The 17,158-nt window shown below is 27.8% G+C and overlaps 2 protein-coding genes and 1 long non-coding RNA gene across 3 annotated transcripts; 2 read left to right on the forward strand and 1 right to left on the reverse strand.

Moving 5' to 3' along the window:
• Positions 1 to 1,273: 1,273 nt before the first annotated feature.
• On the reverse strand, positions 1,274 to 2,624 carry LOC107911623 (putative clathrin assembly protein At4g40080). Its single transcript, XM_016839487.2, has 2 exons — positions 2,109 to 2,624; positions 1,274 to 2,004 (listed from the first exon to the last, which is right to left on the reverse strand). The coding sequence occupies exons 1-2, from the start codon at positions 2,540 to 2,542 to the stop codon at positions 1,392 to 1,394; spliced, it is 1,047 nt and encodes a 348-aa protein (XP_016694976.1). The 5' UTR covers positions 2,543 to 2,624; the 3' UTR covers positions 1,274 to 1,391.
• A 5,358-nt stretch (positions 2,625 to 7,982) lies between these two features.
• LOC107911220 (uncharacterized) lies at positions 7,983 to 11,600 on the forward strand. Its single transcript, XR_001687813.2, has 2 exons — positions 7,983 to 8,201; positions 11,225 to 11,600. It is a non-coding gene; the product is annotated as an uncharacterized lncRNA (long non-coding RNA).
• A 2,642-nt stretch (positions 11,601 to 14,242) lies between these two features.
• Positions 14,243 to 14,749, forward strand: LOC107911624 (uncharacterized). Its single transcript, XM_016839488.2, has one exon. It carries the CDS (start codon positions 14,243 to 14,245, stop codon positions 14,747 to 14,749), a length of 507 nt encoding a protein of 168 aa, XP_016694977.2.
• Positions 14,750 to 17,158: the final 2,409 nt, after the last annotated feature.

Below are 17,158 nucleotides of genomic sequence, written 5' to 3' on the forward strand. Positions count from 1 at the left end.
AGACTGAAATGTAATGACCTAAAATATTCAGGAACTTGATATGTAAATTTTCTATTTTGGTATAGGTAAATTATTTCATAAACCCTCTTATTTATTATTTTCTTTTATTTCTCTTTAACACCAAAAATAAATAAAATAATGAAATTTTTCTAGATTGTTCAAGGTCTCCTGGTGATATTCATGGCTGCCACGGAAGAAATTGAAGCGAGTTCATGCCGACCCTCAGCAGCTTCTTGATCATAGGTATCAATCGCGATACTAAACCCAGAGTGCAAACAATTTTGGTTTTGGTGATACGACCATTATTTGGAAGCTCCTTCAAGATCCCATCAATGTCGATATTTGTCATTTCCTTTTTTATTTGCTCGAATTAAAAATTTGCTCTACTGCACCCATTATCAATTAAAAAATATTAAAAGTCTTCAAGGAAAAAGATAGGAAAAAAACCCGGACAAAAGGAATATTGAGATAAAAAAATGGGGTTAATGTAGGATTGGTGAGAGATATCAAATGAAGTAAATACAAAGATGATTTTTTAAGATATATATAATCAAATATGAACAAATTAGAAGCAAACATAAATAAAAATAAAATTGCTTTATGTTGATTTAAATTGAGAAATGAGATATTATACCTTATAAGTAAAAAGAAAAAAGAAAACAGACGAAAAAGAGTGAATTTTGAATAACAGAAGAGTAAGGAAAAATATTTTTCGCAAAATAAATAACTTTTTTGGTGTTAAAAGAAAGGAAAAGAAAAGAACTTAAGTGTCAACCAAAACGGAAAATTTACATATTAGGTCCTTAAATATTTTAAATCATCACATTTTAATTTTGTGTTGCCAATATGTTATCAGAACATTATAACAAATACCTATTTTTATAATTAATTTATTTTTCATACATTTTTATAATTAATTATTTTATATTATTTTGATAAAGAAACCTAAATGAAATAAATTTTCATATCTTATATATTAATTAACCATAGTAATTATGGTTATAGTTTTCACTATTTGAATATATCCTAATCATTAGGAAAAAAATTAATCATTATAAAACATAATTAAATATCTTTATTTTTATTAATCTTTAAAATCAAAATAATTGAAACAATATTTAAATAATGTTATTATATTTATGAAAAAAATCGTGATTTTTATTTGTGTATAATTTTAATATCTAACTTTATTTTTATTAATCTTTAAAATCAAAATAATTGGAACAATATTTAAATAATGTTATTATATAATTTTAAAATCAAAAGGTAATTATTTGAGCCAATGACCAAATTCAAATAGATAATTATACTTACAAATTCTTAACGATTTTTTTAAAAATAGATATTGCAATTATTCAGATTCCAACTAAGCTAAATCCGTAAAAAAAAAATTAATATTGAAGCTTAGAAAACCACCCTGAAAAGAAGTCAACTGAGTCACCAAGCTTCAGAACTCGCTCTCCGTACCGAGATGACTCGCTAACCTTGTTCTTGCTGCTCTCCATAGTCATTAACCTTCCTCCTTCTCCGTACAATTCATCGTTCCCGACTTGATCCTTCATTTCACTTATTGAGCCCCAAACAGTCTCAACCAACACATTCCTCATCTGTCCAAGTGCTGATAATCTCTCTTTACAATCTTCTAGTCTCTTCAAAGCAAACCCCAACTCAACTGACTCAAAAACACTCAAACAACTCAGTCTCTCTTTAAACTCACTGACTCGAATGGAAACCTCGTTGGTTGATGCCAAATAATCCTCACCCACCATTCCTAGAACCTCGTCCACCAATATGTTGCCATTGGTATGCAAAGAATTGGGCATTCTCGAAATCTGTTCGATCAAATTTCCCAAAGAGTTTATCTCTTTAAGCAATTGGCTATTTGTAAGAGATGATACTTTCTCCTCTTCTTCTTCATTGTTATCTACACTGCTTGAAGCTGAACTTAGAAAGAATCCCAAAACCCTTGACGTTTGCAACAGATTCTCAAGGTATAAAGCATACCTGCAATTTGTTTTGAATATATTTGCTTTAAATTTGATGCTGAACTGTGAAATCACGTATTTTCCTAGAAAGTTGGAGAAACTAAAAAATAAAATAAAACATACCATCTAACCCAATAGGAAAGTTCCCAAGTTAACAACGTCGTTTTATCTCTGAAATTGGATAGTTTAAGGTAGTTTCGGCCGCCATTGGAAGGGTAAACAGAGAGCCGATCTTGAAGAATAAAGCTGCCACGCTTAATGATGTGATGAACAGTGATGAGACATTTGATGGCAACGGAGGCATCACGGGTGGTCTGAAGACGGTCCATGAGGACCTCGATGGCGGTGGAAACGGTGGCACGTGAGGTATGGCCGGAGGCAAGTAAAGTGGCCAAGTGCCTTGGGTCAGGTGGAGTGAAGGGGTCATGGGTGGTGGCTCTTAGTAAGGCTAAGTGGAGGGATAGGGTTTTGGGATCGGAAAGCAAAGCTGCTTTGCTTTGAGAAGCTTTGTCTTTGATGATCCCAATGAAGTCCCTAAGAATCGGTATCCGCCCCATTCAACAACAAAACAAAGCCACTGAAGAAACGAAAAGTAAAGTGAAAATTTATTATGAAAAGATCTGTTATCTACTTATCACAATCTCGCGGGGTTCATTTTTTATATAAGAATAATTACTAGGCTTTAATTTGTAAATTGGCCCTCAACTATACCCCAATTATCAATTTGGTCTTTAAAGTTTTTTTTTGTCAAAAGTAATCCCTAAAGTTTCCTTTTGTCACCCTAATTGGCGCTTCGGTTAATAGACATTAAAAGAAAATTTATGTGGCATTTCAGCCAATACTAAAATGACATGTGCCAAAAAATAAATTAAACTTAATGTCAGTTCTTCATTGTTTAAAAAAAACACTTCTGACTCCAAAATCACTTTTGAAAGAAAAGCTGTGAAGAACAAGCTGTTTTTGGCTGAAATTTTTAACTTTTTAGAAGTGTTTTTCAAAAGCACTTCTGAAAAAGAGCTAGAAAGAATAAGCTAAAAATTTTAGTTTTTTCTCTCCCAAAAACATTTTTAGTACTTAATTACTTTTTCACCCCTTTAATAATATAGTATTTTCCTTTTTTTCTTGGTGCTTAATTATAATTGTGTTAAAATCATTAATTAAAAATAAAAAAATATTTTTTAAAATACTAATTACAAATATTTAATGGTTATATTTAAATATTTAAAATATAATTTATATATTCTAATTAAATTTTATAAATAATTAATATTTATTGCTTAAAAATATTTACAATTTATATTCCATATATTAAAATATTAACAACAAGTTATAATAATTTTTTATATTATTACTAAAATATAATAATATTAACTAATTTAAATATTATTTAAATACATATTTATTACTTGATAATAACATGTCTAAAATAGACATTTTATTTTTCAAAAGTACTTTTTGACAGTAAATCTTAAACACTCAAATTTTAAACTAAATTTTTCAAAAGCACTTCTTAAAAGTACTTTTCCAGTACACTTTTCAAAAGCAATCAAGAACTGGCCCTTAATACTGGCCCTTAATATTCTTTCTTTCTTTCTTCTTCCTCCTCTTTCTCCCTCTCCCGCCACAGTTCTCTTCTTCTTTTAAAGCTAACTGCAGACTACATTTTATTGATGAACTTAACATAAATATAATATAAAGCATAAGATCTTTAAAAGCTAAGTGCAACTCGACTCTTACTCTCGTTCTTATCTTCTTCACCATTTTCGATGAACTTAGCCTTAGAGAGTTTGTATATATTTTAACATGGTCACTTTATTAATGGCTGAAAGTGCCCCATTTTTTTAACGTCTTTTAGCGGAAGGGCCAACTTGTGTGACGAGGGTAAACTTTTGGGATTACTTTTGATAAAAAATAAAAAAACTTTAAGAGCCAAATTGAGAATCATGGTATAGCTTAAGGGTTAATATATTACTAAAGCCTAATAATTACGATTTTCATGAACATATTTTATAATTTGGATAAATTATACTATTAATTGATCACTTTAACACTAAAAAGAGTTAAAATTGATTACTGAACTATTTAAAAATTTTTATTTAAGTTATTAGATTGTTAAATTTTTTTGTTTAAGTTCCACTAACGAGCTCCAAGCGACGATTCAAAATTTCAGTCAATCTGATAGTCAATGTCGAAAATTGAAAAAAAAAATTTGAATTTTGGTTCGCAGATTCGTGACGTCCAAAGTTATTTCATGAAAAAAATTAAATTATAAAAATAAATGGGAAAGAGAGTTTTCGATTGGTACATGCAATGCAAACAGAGAAATGCAAACAGAGAAAGTCATATAGTATTGATTTAATAGCTGAGTGACTTAAATGAAAACTTTTAAATAATTTAATGACCAAATTATTACTTTTTAAGTTAAATGACCAACACAAAATTTCACATTTCAAAGTACAAAGCATAACGAAAAAAATTACAGCTCAAAATTAGAAGAAAGCATAACATTTAATTATTAGAATTAAATGTTATCTATTATTAATTCTCTATTAATTAGTTTTATCGAAACAAATGATAGTTGAACTTTAAAATAAGAAAAAAGGAACTATTTTATAGCTCGAAGCATAACAATTCTATACAAATTAATTTAGTAATAACTTAAAAGGCAGTAATTTTAACGTTTACATTTTTGTCAATTTAATTATTATATTTTTTTTGAATGAAATTTTTTATTAAATTTTCAGAAAGAATCAAATAGTTAGTTAAAATATTAAATTTTTAATAATGCTGGTGTGGTAACTCGTATGACATTATGCATATATATCATGTTGATATGACATCATTTGTCTTGTATGTCACGTCAATAAATAATTTTAAAAATATAAAAAAAATATTCAAAAATAAAAAATTAACATAAATTACACGTGAATTGTCATGTGGGTTCACATATTTAAAACATTAATGTTTTAGTCAGAATTTTCATAAATAAATAAATAAACAACAAATCAACTCTTTTTAAAAGAATAATTTAGATTAAAAAGAAAAAGAAAAATTAAAATTATAAAAATTGTAAATATTAAAGATTAAACAAAACAAATTTATAATAGTTTTCTAAATAATGATAGAAAAGAGGATAATGAATTGATTGATGGACACTCAAAAATCAAGCCTCGATAAATAGTAACTAAAACTCAATTAAGGGGTTATCAAGTTGAGCACTAAATTCATGCAATCTGATTGGTGTCAAGTGAACTTTGCTTAGAAATGGTTGCATATGGCTATGTGCATGATGCAAGTTGAGCAGTAGCAGTTCCATCCTTGTCATGCTGCAATTAATTGATTTCGTCAGTTCACCCACCCAATTAATTAAATCCCAGAGATATGTTTCTTAAGTAAATCGGCATAAAGTTTGTATTTTTGGAGATTTTTTCTAAAATTAATATAGTAATTAGTTTGAATTTATTTATAAAAATTGATTTTTTTATCATTATAAATTAGAGACAGAAAAAGGAGACGAACAGGTTTGAATAAATAAACCGGAAAATAAAAGATCTTAATTCTATTATTATAAATCATTTATAATTATTAAAATGAAATTAGATCTAACTAGTATAAAATAATTAAAGAAAAGTGTCAATTGATGTTTAAAAAATTAGATAAAAGGTTAGAGCAATCAGACTTTTATATCACTCATTTATTTGATTGGATTAATGGATAACTTAATTCAAAATATATATTTTTGAGTCAAATTTTTTAAATGTTAAATATATTGTTTTTTTAATAAAAATTACATTTTTTCAATCCAATTAGTCAGTTTAATCTGATTTTTTATTCGATCAATTTTAATTATCCAAGTCATACTTCGTAGAAGCTAACGAAGGCTTGGCTTAGTAAGAATGGTTTTCTTTTTATAGAAAATAAATTAGATGGGTTCGCGAGTTAGGATGAGCTTAATTAAATTCGGGTTGAAAAATGGGTTTAAAATTTTGTTTAAGTCTAATTTAGATAAAAATGTTAATATTCAATCTTGGTCCAGCTCACCTGTATTAAAATTTTTTTGTATAATATTTTAAAATATATATAATACATAAAAAAATTAAAAACATTGAAGTAAATTTAAATAACACTAAGATAGGTGCAACTTAACAAATAAATGTCTCTAAAATAGTAATAAATTTAATAATAAAACAAGAATTATATAATATTCAAACAATAACAATAAATTAATAGTAACATAATAGTGAAAATGTAACAAAATAGTGATAAAACAAGAAAATAGTAGCAAAATAAGAAAAAAAAACAACAAGAAATTTGGTTAGGCCAAAAAAAACCTTATCCGAGGCCCGACCTATTTTCTAAATGGGTCTTATTTTTTTGTCCAAATCCATTTTTTGGGTCCATTTTATAGTAATAAAACCATAATTAATTATAAAACGTCCTAATACTTATAAAAAGAAATATAGGCGTGATAAATTAACAAAACCCCATTCAATATTGGTTATATCAAATGGTTCATGATCCAATCTAATTTTTATAGTTGAATATTTTTCATCTATATCATTAATATAAACATATGCTTCTAAAAAAATATTCAAAAAAAGTTTTCTGAAATTGAGCTTGTTGTTTACAAATAGCTCTATTTATTTTAAAAAATATTTCTTATGGTAAATATGTCTAGATTTATTATATAAACATATTCTAAACATTTTATTCATAATAGGATTGTTTTTTCCTTTATGAATAAAGTACTGAAATATATCAAGAAGATTGTTTATCTCCTTAATATCCATAAATTCCATTTGGAATTCATCCCAATCTCTGTATAAGATGGATTTTAATAATAAATCATCAGATTCACTTTCCTTAGTTGTTTTTTCAACTAAAAATTGTGAAAATTTTGTAAGAGCTCTTCTGAAATTGGCTCGTTATTGAGAAACATAGTTTTTCCATATTTTATTAATAAAGTTATAAATTTCTGGCGATAAACCAGGACTGTAAAAATCTTTTATTTCTTGAATTTGTTGTTGTTTTAACAAATTTTCTGCTCCTTTAATCATTTCAGCATAATTGGCTTGAAACGTTGAATTTGAATATTGGGACCATTGTGATTGACTCACCATTTTGGGTGTCAATGATAAAGGAGTTCCAACTGGTTGTTTTACCAATAACAAAACTTTTGTTCTAACTGGTTGGTTTACCATTGGATATGACATATAATATCATTGGTTAGAATAAAATGGTACTTGTGCAGGTACAAATCCTTTTTTGAAATTTGTTGCTTTCATTTTGTTGGGTTTTTTATAAACAGTCGTCCATTCACCAACTAATTCTGGAGGTTTTTTACCTCTATCTAGAGGTGATCATGGGTTGGGCTACTCAACTCGGCCTGACGGCCTGCCCGAAAAATGGGAGGGTTCGGGTAAAAATATAGTCCCGAAATATGGGTTTGGGCAAAAAAAGAAGCTCGTTTAAAAAATGAGCCTGGCCTCGGGTAAAGCTTTTTTGGCCCGGGCTCGGCCCGGCCCGAGTTATATATTAAATATATAATTTTATTTTTAATCAAATATATATTAAATATTTACTTGTTTGGTGTTGTAAAATTTAATATGGGCCGGGCTCGGGTTTAGCATGTAATAGCCCGATTTTCAAAAATGTCGAAAACAGTGGTACGAGATCACCAAATTCAGAAAATAAGCTCGTAAATTTTATTATCAATAATTACGAGCCAAATATGATTTTTAAGAGATTTTTAAATTAGTAATTTGTATTTTATAAAAATTTATTAAGTCAAGAAATTGAGAAAAAGAGGTATCGAGACTTCGATATTATAAACCAAGCCGTAAATATTTTTATAAATATTTACGGAGTGTCAATATGGTAGTGTTAAAGTTTCGTCAGAAAATTTTAATGTTTTGGCAGTTAATTAATTAAAAAGGACTAAATTGAAAAGATGCAAAACTTGCTAAAGTGATTAAATAGCTTAACAATTAAATAAGGAAGGACTAAAAGAGAAAATGGACCAATTTAGGGGCTGAGATGACATACCGTTAAAAAAAATCTAAGATTTTTATGTATTAAGGACAAAATTGGAATTACAATAAAGTTTATGTGGCCAAATTTTATTTTAAGCATTTCAAGACCATTTCTTCTTGAAATTTCGGTGGGAGACAGCCATGGAAGAGGGTTTGGAGCTGGTATTCCATATTTTGGCTTCAAGTAAGTTTAATTCTTGCTTTGTCCTTGAAATTTTTATATTTTTAGACTTTTACAATTAGGTCCAACTTAGTATTCTACTAGTTTCTCATTTTGTTGAAAGTTTTGGAAGATACTAATGATAAGTTCATATGATTGTTGTTATTTTTTGATGAAATTGAGATGTTAATGGATGTTTAAAGGTGTTTTAATAAAGAATTTTAGATGAAAACATGTTTTAGGGATTAAATTGAAAAATATTGAAATCATGGAGAAATTCTAAAATTTCATGGAATCTATGGGCTGTTATTGATATGTATGAGAAATAATAGGCTTGAATGAAGGATTATATTGCAAGAATTTCATTTTCCAAGCCTAGGGACGAAATTATCATGTATTAAAAGTTTAGAGTCAAATTGGTAATCAATATATTACACTAAACAGTTTTGGGCAGCAGCAGTGGTCTGACTTTGAAAAATCACCAAAAATTGTGGGAATTGAATTAGAGGGTGAATAAAATATGAAATTAAAGCTTATTGAGTCTAGTTTCTCATAGAAGAAATGGTGTAAGTAATGAAATTGTAAATCATGAGATATAATAGATTTTTTGAGACAATGTCAGAATGAATTCGGGTTCCCCTGTTCTGAATTTGGAAAATCATTAAAAATTGTAAAAAAATGATTATGAGTTATAATTTATATGATTAGAATCCTTAATGAGTCTATTTTTAGAAGAAACCAATATAAATACCATCCAAATTCTGTACAATGGGATAATTAATTTTTAGTGAAGAGTGGTCGGAACTGTCAGACAGCAAAACAGGGGAAACTTTAAAGAATAAACTGTACTATTTGGCTAAACCAAAAATTCTGAAAATTTTATGGTAAGAAGGTATGTGAGTCTAGTTTCAGGGAAAATTAACGGATCTTAATTTGGAGCTCTGTAGCTCCGGATAAAAATAATTTAGTGACTCTAACTCAGATAAACAGCTTTGAATATACATGTGAGTGAATAGTGAAATTATAGCTAATGTTGTTTAAGTGTGTTATACACATTAAGGATGTGGAATGGAGAGGAGGAGGAGGAAAATTGGGAAGTATATGAATGATTTGTGTATAATTGGTCATATGCTTGATTATAATTGATAAACGATGAAATAGAAATAATGCTTATATTTGTGCATTATTGGTTTTGGTTTAAGCTCATGTGTGAAAATAAAGTTTCATAGTACGTGTGTATCGTATATTCGGTATATGATTTGGCATGAAATAATTTCATGAATGGTTTATCATGTGGTTAGTTCCAAAAAGAGTTATGTTTAAATATACTAGCTTGTGACTATGGTTGAATATGTTTATATCTTGTGTGATGTGCATAGGAAACAAGTGTGGTAAGATAATGAAATAGTAAGTTCATATGACCGAAATTTAATGATTAAATGTTAATTTCATGAGTTATGTAATGTATGATGAGATATATTTATTGATGAAATGAGAATAAAATAAAAATGCGAAAATTGAATAAATGATCAAATTGAGCGGAACGCCGGATTTGAGTACTTCTGATCAAGTGACAAAGTGATAGGTGATAGCTTCGGCTACACTTATCTGATCAAGTGACAAGTGGAAAGTGATAAGTGATAGCTTCGGCTACACTTATCTGATCAAGTGACAAGTGGAAAGTGATAAGTGATAGCTTCTGCTATACTTATCTGATCAAGAGACAAAGTGATAAGTGATAGTTTCGGCTACACTTATCTGATCAAGTGACAAGTGAAAAGTGAAAAGTGATAGCTTTAGTTACACTTATCTGATCAAGAGACAAAGTGATAAGTGACTACACTTATCTGATCAAGAAAGAAAGTGATAAGTGGCTACACTTATCTGATCAGGGACAAGTGATAAGTGATCATACGTAAGACCATAGTTATACTATGGCAAAGTGAAAGTGAAGTACTGAATTTTCCGTAACCGTTCCCTAATTTGATTAAGGATGGTAAGTGACAAATAGGCCCAAATGAATTAAAGTAAATGAATAAGTGGTAGTGTATTTATACCCGGATGATGTTGTTATTTAAGCTAAAGTGATATTTTCATTGCAAAATTAAGAATTTCATAAATGTGTTATTGAATGATATAATCGATAAACGTTGAGTTAAATGGTAAATATGTATTAGTGTTAAACTTAGTGACATTGAATTGTACGTGAATTAAATGGAAATTGCTAGTGATATGATCTAAATTGTGAGCATGAGAAATTGCGAATTAAATGAAATGCAAATGAAGCATTGAATTGTATGAGTATGTACCGGGTCTCGTAGGCCCTAATTATTATGATTATAATATTTTGAGGATATATTGTGAAAAGTTATAGAAGCATTCTAATTATTTTGAAAGTTTTAATTTAGTTGAAATTTTATAACTCGGTTAAATACGTTTACAAGTGTATGTGTTTTGGTAATGCCTTGTACCCTATTCCGCTCGTACCCTATTCCGATGTTGGATACGGGTAAGGGGTGTTACATAGCAATTTTCTTTCGGGCCGGGATTGGACAAATTTTTAGGCCCATATTTCGGGCCGGGCTGGGCCTGGGCCTAAAAAACGGGCCTAAATTTTTATCTGGGCCCGACCCGGCCCATGATCACCTCTACTTCTATCCATAAGGCTTGCTAAGATAATCAACAATAAATTATTAGTACTTTATATAATAACATAAAATTACATAATTTATTCTTTTGATGGTGTAAAAGTTTTATTACACACAAATTTATTATTATTTACTAATGGTATTTTTATAGAATAATTTTCTACAGATAAACTAATTGACTTTTTATCAATAGAGAATGGTAAATACTGACATGTAAAATTATTTCCTAATAATATGTCTCCATGCATTTCAGGAAAACATAAAATTTTAGGAATCATAAATCTTACATTTTTTTTATGTAGATTGATATATTTCTAGCTTTATAATTAATTATGGTTTTATTATCATCCATTCCTATTACTTTTATAGGATTTTTAATAGTTTCCCATTTTTCTACAGGAATGACATTTTTTCTGCAACTACTGGTTGTAGCTCCAGTATCTAATAAAGCATGTAAAGAATATTTTTTATATTCTCTAAATTGAAATGCAATTTCAATATATGTATCATATTTCCTAGATTGGAAATTATTTATTTCAACTTTCATTTGTTTACTAATCGTTGAATTTTGTATTTCTTCCGTTCTAGAGTTTCTAGAATTTCTACTTGGTTATGTAGGGAAAATAGGAATATGAATTGTTTTTACTCCTATTGGTGTAGAATTATTACTAATATTATCCTCTTCTTCTTCTACTGAATTATTAGAGGGTAAAATTAAGTTTTCATTTGTATTAGTTATAGCAAGGTTTTTAAAGTATAACTTATTCCCCGATGACATATATTCTATGGTATTTACTGGTTTAGAAATACTTGCACTACTTATCTTTTCTATCATCCAATCTTTTGGAATTGATAGATCTCTTAAATGTAATAATTTTGGTTGTATTTCTGTAGTAAATTTATTAGGTTCAAAGAGCTTAATAATTTTGTTGTTTATCTCTTTGATTTCTACTTCTGCAGTATTAGTATATTTATTTATAGAAGTCAAACTTATTGCTAGATCTTCTACTAAATCATTAATATCAGACTTTTTTGTCTGAATTCTAAGGCATAGACACTCTTCTACTAGAGGATTTGTAATGGATATAAAGTAATTTGGTTTAACCTTAAATCCTATTACACCCGTATGTAAATTAGACTGAATTCCTCCAATAAATGCTTTTATTGGATTTTCAAATCTTTTATCTAAAAGAACAACTATTATAGAAATATCATGACATTTCCTAAATAGAGCTCAAATAGTTATCATTATTATCCCTAAATGGATATATCTAACTTGAGGGTATTTCTTTTGAATCCTCTTAATTTTATCTTTAGTAAATAATGAGATTTCTGTTAATCCCCCTCTCGTATCCTTAGCTATAGTATTTCCACTTAGCTTTTCTACATGTCTCTTAGTCCATATTTTGAATTTAGATATTTTTTATATTTCTTCTTTAGAAATATGATTTTTATATTTTTTTTTTCTATCATTTCATCACAAAAGTCTATTTCTTCTCCAATCAAATTTCCTAATTTTATATCTTGTTGTTCAGTATTAAAAATTTATTCTAATTGATTATTAGAACTACTTCCTCTATTAAACATAAATATATATTCTTCATCAATATCAGAATCTGTTTCTGATATTAATTCATATAATATTTCTTCAGGATTTATTTCCTTTTCATAACATATTTCTAAATCTTGTTCTTCAATACTTTTAATCGTTTTCCTAGCATTTTTTCTTTGTTAGGACAATTTGTTGCTATGTGACCTTCTTCATCACATATAAAATATTTATATATCTATTTTTTAGGTTTAGAAAATTTTCTTCTAACAAACTTTTTATTACCAGTATATTTTTTATTTCTTGATTTCTATTTTGTTAATTTATAAAACTAACAATATTTTTTTTAATCTTCGGGTCCAGTGATCCGACCATGATCAGATTTAAAAAAAACTAACAGTATTTTTTTTATTAAAAAAACTAACAGTGATGATAATAAAGCCGTAATGTTTAAATTGCATATGAAGTTTAAATTTTTAATTAGATTAGCTAAACTCTTATTTTTGTTATATGTTTAATTATAATTCTTTTTAATTATTATAATTTCTTTAGTGTGTAGTCTATTAACTCTTAATATTTTAACTTTTAATAAGCTACAAACTTTTAATTTAAATTATTTTTAAGTAGTTAAAATTTTTATCACATATTTATTTATTACGAAATTCAAATCATGTTACCCATCTTTTAATTCTATTATTGTATCTAAAAATACTTTTAATTTAGATTTAAACTCAACTTTAACATAAATCATTTGTTATTGCGGTGGCATTTAAGAGTTGGGGCTTTTGGTGTCATGTTATGTGCTATGGAGGCTTTTTATTTGGTGAATGCTTCATATACCCAATGGTCGAGTTCTAACAAGGGCTAGTGATGTTTTTCGTGTCTTCCTATCTTTTTGTATCATGTTTTTTTTTTTTGCTGGTCTAAGTTTTTATGAATTGTTTTTTTTTTTATGTTTGACTTGATCTCTAGTTTTGTGCTTGTATTCTCAGCTTTGAAAATGGAAAATTTAATATGCTTCCTTTTTATCAATAAATTGACTTTTGTTGGGAAAAATGCTAGGCATGTATATACAACTCGATTCAAATTTATTAAGTTAACTAATTAGAATAAATCTGATAGATAATCCACGAGTTTACGAAAGGTAGAACTCAAATATATAACTTTAAAATTTCTAATGTCACCACATTTGTCATTGAGTCAAGGCATCATTAGCAGTTCTCTACTTTTAATTATAAGAGTTTAATTTATTTGCTGTAATTGAAGTCCTATTGATAACATTGTAAAAAATATTATATTAAATTGAATTATGTGATATTTTTAAAATAAAAAACTAGATTTATAGATGAAAATTAGATGATAAAATTTTAAATATCTAGAGCATAATTAAAGGGTAACAAATTACTTAGGTGGGTGAATATTCTTCTGTCATAATTATATTCACAAGAATACAATTCTGTAAAATTGACCTCGTTTTTAAAAAAAAAAAATAACTTATGGAATTAATTTCTTAAGGGAAACGCATGAAAAAAAAAAGTCCCCGGCTTTCTACGTAATCAGCCGAGATAGGGTGGGTCCACTGCACGTGAGGGTGAGAAAAATGCTAAAGTCACTTTCTGTTCTTAACATTTCCATAATGTTTTAAATGATCCAACGGTTATAAACATTACTTTGATGTACAATATCACACTAACATGTAATACATATTTTCCACATACGACTCTCTACGCTTTCCTGGAAGCTAAATATACAGAGCAAGTTTGAATCTATATATACATATATAGAGAGAGAGAGAGAGAGAGAGAGCAAAGCAAAAAGGTTGAACCGTTTGAAAGTTGATGTTATTGGAGTTTTTTTTATTTTCTGAGATGGGTTTCTCTGAAATGGGCAATGGATGCAAGGATCACCCAAATCATCAACAAAAGCAAGGGGTTTGCGCTTCATGTTTAAGAGAAAGGTTATCTCGCCTTTGTTCAGCTTCATACACAGAAACTAATTCAACGCTTTTCCTTTCTTGCTCTTCTTCACTCTCCTTTTCTCCTGCGCCTGACTACTCTTCGCCTTCATCTTCGACCTCGGCCTCCCCTGACGCTCGACATCGTAAGCGGAACGGTTCTGGCGTGACGTCAATCATGAAGCCGGTGTCGTCGTCGTCGTCTTCGTCTTCGTCTTTTATGTTAAAGTTTGGTAGTACCAAAGGTTTGAAGAAGAGTAGATCGACTGCTTGTGTAGCAAGGACCTTGGATGATGAAGAACTCAAGAATGGGAAGAATAAGAAGAAAGGGTTTTGGTCTAGGTTGCTGAGTTTCAAAGGGAAGAAGAATGTTCTCTCGCATTCAATGAGTATGAGATTAATGATTGGAAGAGTGAATTGATTTCCTAGGGTTCAATTTCGACGATAATTTGTGTTTTTTTTCCTCTTCCTTTTTTGTTACACAGTTGTGAGATCAAAATGAAAGATTTGATGTAGGTTTTAAGTCTGTTGAGACGAGGCGTCAAAACTCTTCTTCTTAAACAGTTATAAAATTTGTAATACTTGTTTCAATATAAAAAAAATGATTGCACAAGCTTTGCCTTAATCTGTGAATTTAGGGACACAAACTCTAAATTTAGTGAATAATATCACTTCAAACTAATTAGGCTAAATTCTAAATTCCATTTTCTAAAAAGATAAAAGAAAAGTCATAGTAAAAATATAAATAATATATATTCAAATTCAAACTCAGAAAATACTTGGTAAGTCATGTTGTCTTCCAATCTTTTTTCTTAAAGGTGATGCAATTCTATAGTTCATGCACAGCATGAATGTTTACTTTTGAATATATACATCACTATCCTAAAGAATTAAATAAATATATATAAGTTAAAACAGCTGTAATTTATAATATAATATCTGGCCGATTAAATATTAAATTGATTGGTATGAAAATTATTGTTAATTATGTAGAAAAATGTGATGTTGAATGCGTTAAAATATATTATCTTTGTATTTATGGATTGAAGAGAAATTATAAATAATTATAAATATTATATTAAAAGGAAGTCATAAAACCGATAAATTAAATTTTCAGCCAATTTCGTTGAAAAACATCCAAACAATCTTAAAAACATTGTCCCACCTTTCCTTCGTTTTCCAAAGTTTTCAAGTCGTGCGGATTGCTACCTTTTCATTTTTCCAGTTTTGTCCACTTCGTCTTGTAATAATTCCAACTATTAAAATTAATTATACATGAATTATCAAATTAAAAATTACATATTCATAAATTATATTTATTTAAATAAGGTATAATCATTTTTTTGGCCCCAAACTTTAAAAAGAAATCATTTTAGCCCTCTATTTAATTTTTGTCATTTTTAGTTTTTATACTTATATATTTTTTGTCAAGTCACCTAAAAATGGTTGAAAATTTTGTTGATATGAGACACACGTGGATAACATGTCAGCATTTAATTGATACTTTTAAATTTAAAATTATTAAAAATATATATTTTTTATACTTTTTAAATAATTTTAATGATTTTTAACTTTTAAAAATAACTTTTTTGAATTTTTAAAATTTGTAAAAATCATTTAAATGCTGATGTGTCATTCACACGACAATCCACGTGTCTGCCACCACATCAGCAAAGTGAAAAAAACATCATCTTTTAATCTATTTTGAAACGATTTAACAAAAAACGTAAGTTTAAAACTAAAAAAAAACTAAAAATTAAATCGATAGCTAAAATATTTTTTTTTTGTAAAATTAGAAGATGAAATAAATTATTAACTGTAAACATAACAACAAAATTAAAATAATTGTATTATTTTTAAAATTTTGAAGTGAAAGAATAATAAAATTCCCATAAGTGTAGGGGGACCTCAAGAATCACATTTCAATAAATGAAGGATAAATATAATGGCGTCGAACCCGTGATCTCCATCTCCTTTTCATCAGTCTCATTTTTATCCGCATCATTATGATCCGATTTAAATCCAGATTGTACTGTCACGTAATCTTTTTTTTTTCTTTACTCCCAATGAGATGGTTTTAAATCGTTATTCCATTTTTTTTGAAAGGTATAATGTTAAATGTAGCTACTAGTATTTACAATTTTTTTAATTTGGTCCTTATTTTTTAGTTAAAATTGAATTTAACTATTAAATTTTTCGAAAAAAGTTGAAATACTGTGTTTTATTGAAAATACTAATTAAAACGTTAAATTTTAAAACATGTCGACATGTCAACCCACATGTTGTTCATTCTATACTTTTTGGATTTTTATAAACTTTTTTATAATTTTAAATTATTAGTTGATGTGACGTGGCATATAAAACAAATAATATCATATTAATATAAAGTATATGTGGATTGTTATGCAATTTACCACCCCAATATCATTAAAAAATTAATGTTTTAGTCAATATTTCTATTTTAAAAATAGATTTAGTTTTTTATAAAAAGTTTATGGTCAAATTGAGAAAAAAAAGCGAATAAAGGCTAAATTGACAATAAAATATAAGCATGAAGATTAAATTTAACATTCTATCTTTTAAAAATTATAATAAACACAAATTTAAGAAATTATAATTTATTAAGATGTATTTTTAAATAAATTTATTAAAAAATTTGGAAAGTCCAATGTAAATAAAGGATCATAGATAGTAAAGAGTGTCATATGAACTGTTTTCATTTGGACTTTGGAGACAATGTTAGGCGGCTCCAAGTTGCAAAAAAAATCAGCGGCAAAAACATTCAACTAATTACCAACTCTAAATTTTGAGAGGTTTTAGGTCTGGGATA

Source organism: Gossypium hirsutum, chromosome D11 (genome assembly GCF_007990345.1).
Source record: "Gossypium hirsutum isolate 1008001.06 chromosome D11, Gossypium_hirsutum_v2.1, whole genome shotgun sequence".
Taxonomy (NCBI): Eukaryota; Viridiplantae; Streptophyta; class Magnoliopsida; order Malvales; family Malvaceae; genus Gossypium; species Gossypium hirsutum.

Excerpts from the sequence above, each read along its gene's own strand:
- LOC107911624 (XM_016839488.2), top strand. The coding sequence starts at position 14,243 with ATGGGTTTCTCTGAAATGGGCAATGGATGCAAGGATCACCCAAATCAT.
- LOC107911623 (XM_016839487.2), bottom strand. The coding sequence starts at position 2,542 with ATGGGGCGGATACCGATTCTTAGGGACTTCATTGGGATCATCAAAGAC. Across the intron at positions 2,005-2,108 it reads CTTTCCTATTGGGTTAGATG|GTATGCTTTATACCTTGAGA; the intron begins GTATGTTTTATT and ends AACAAATTGCAG.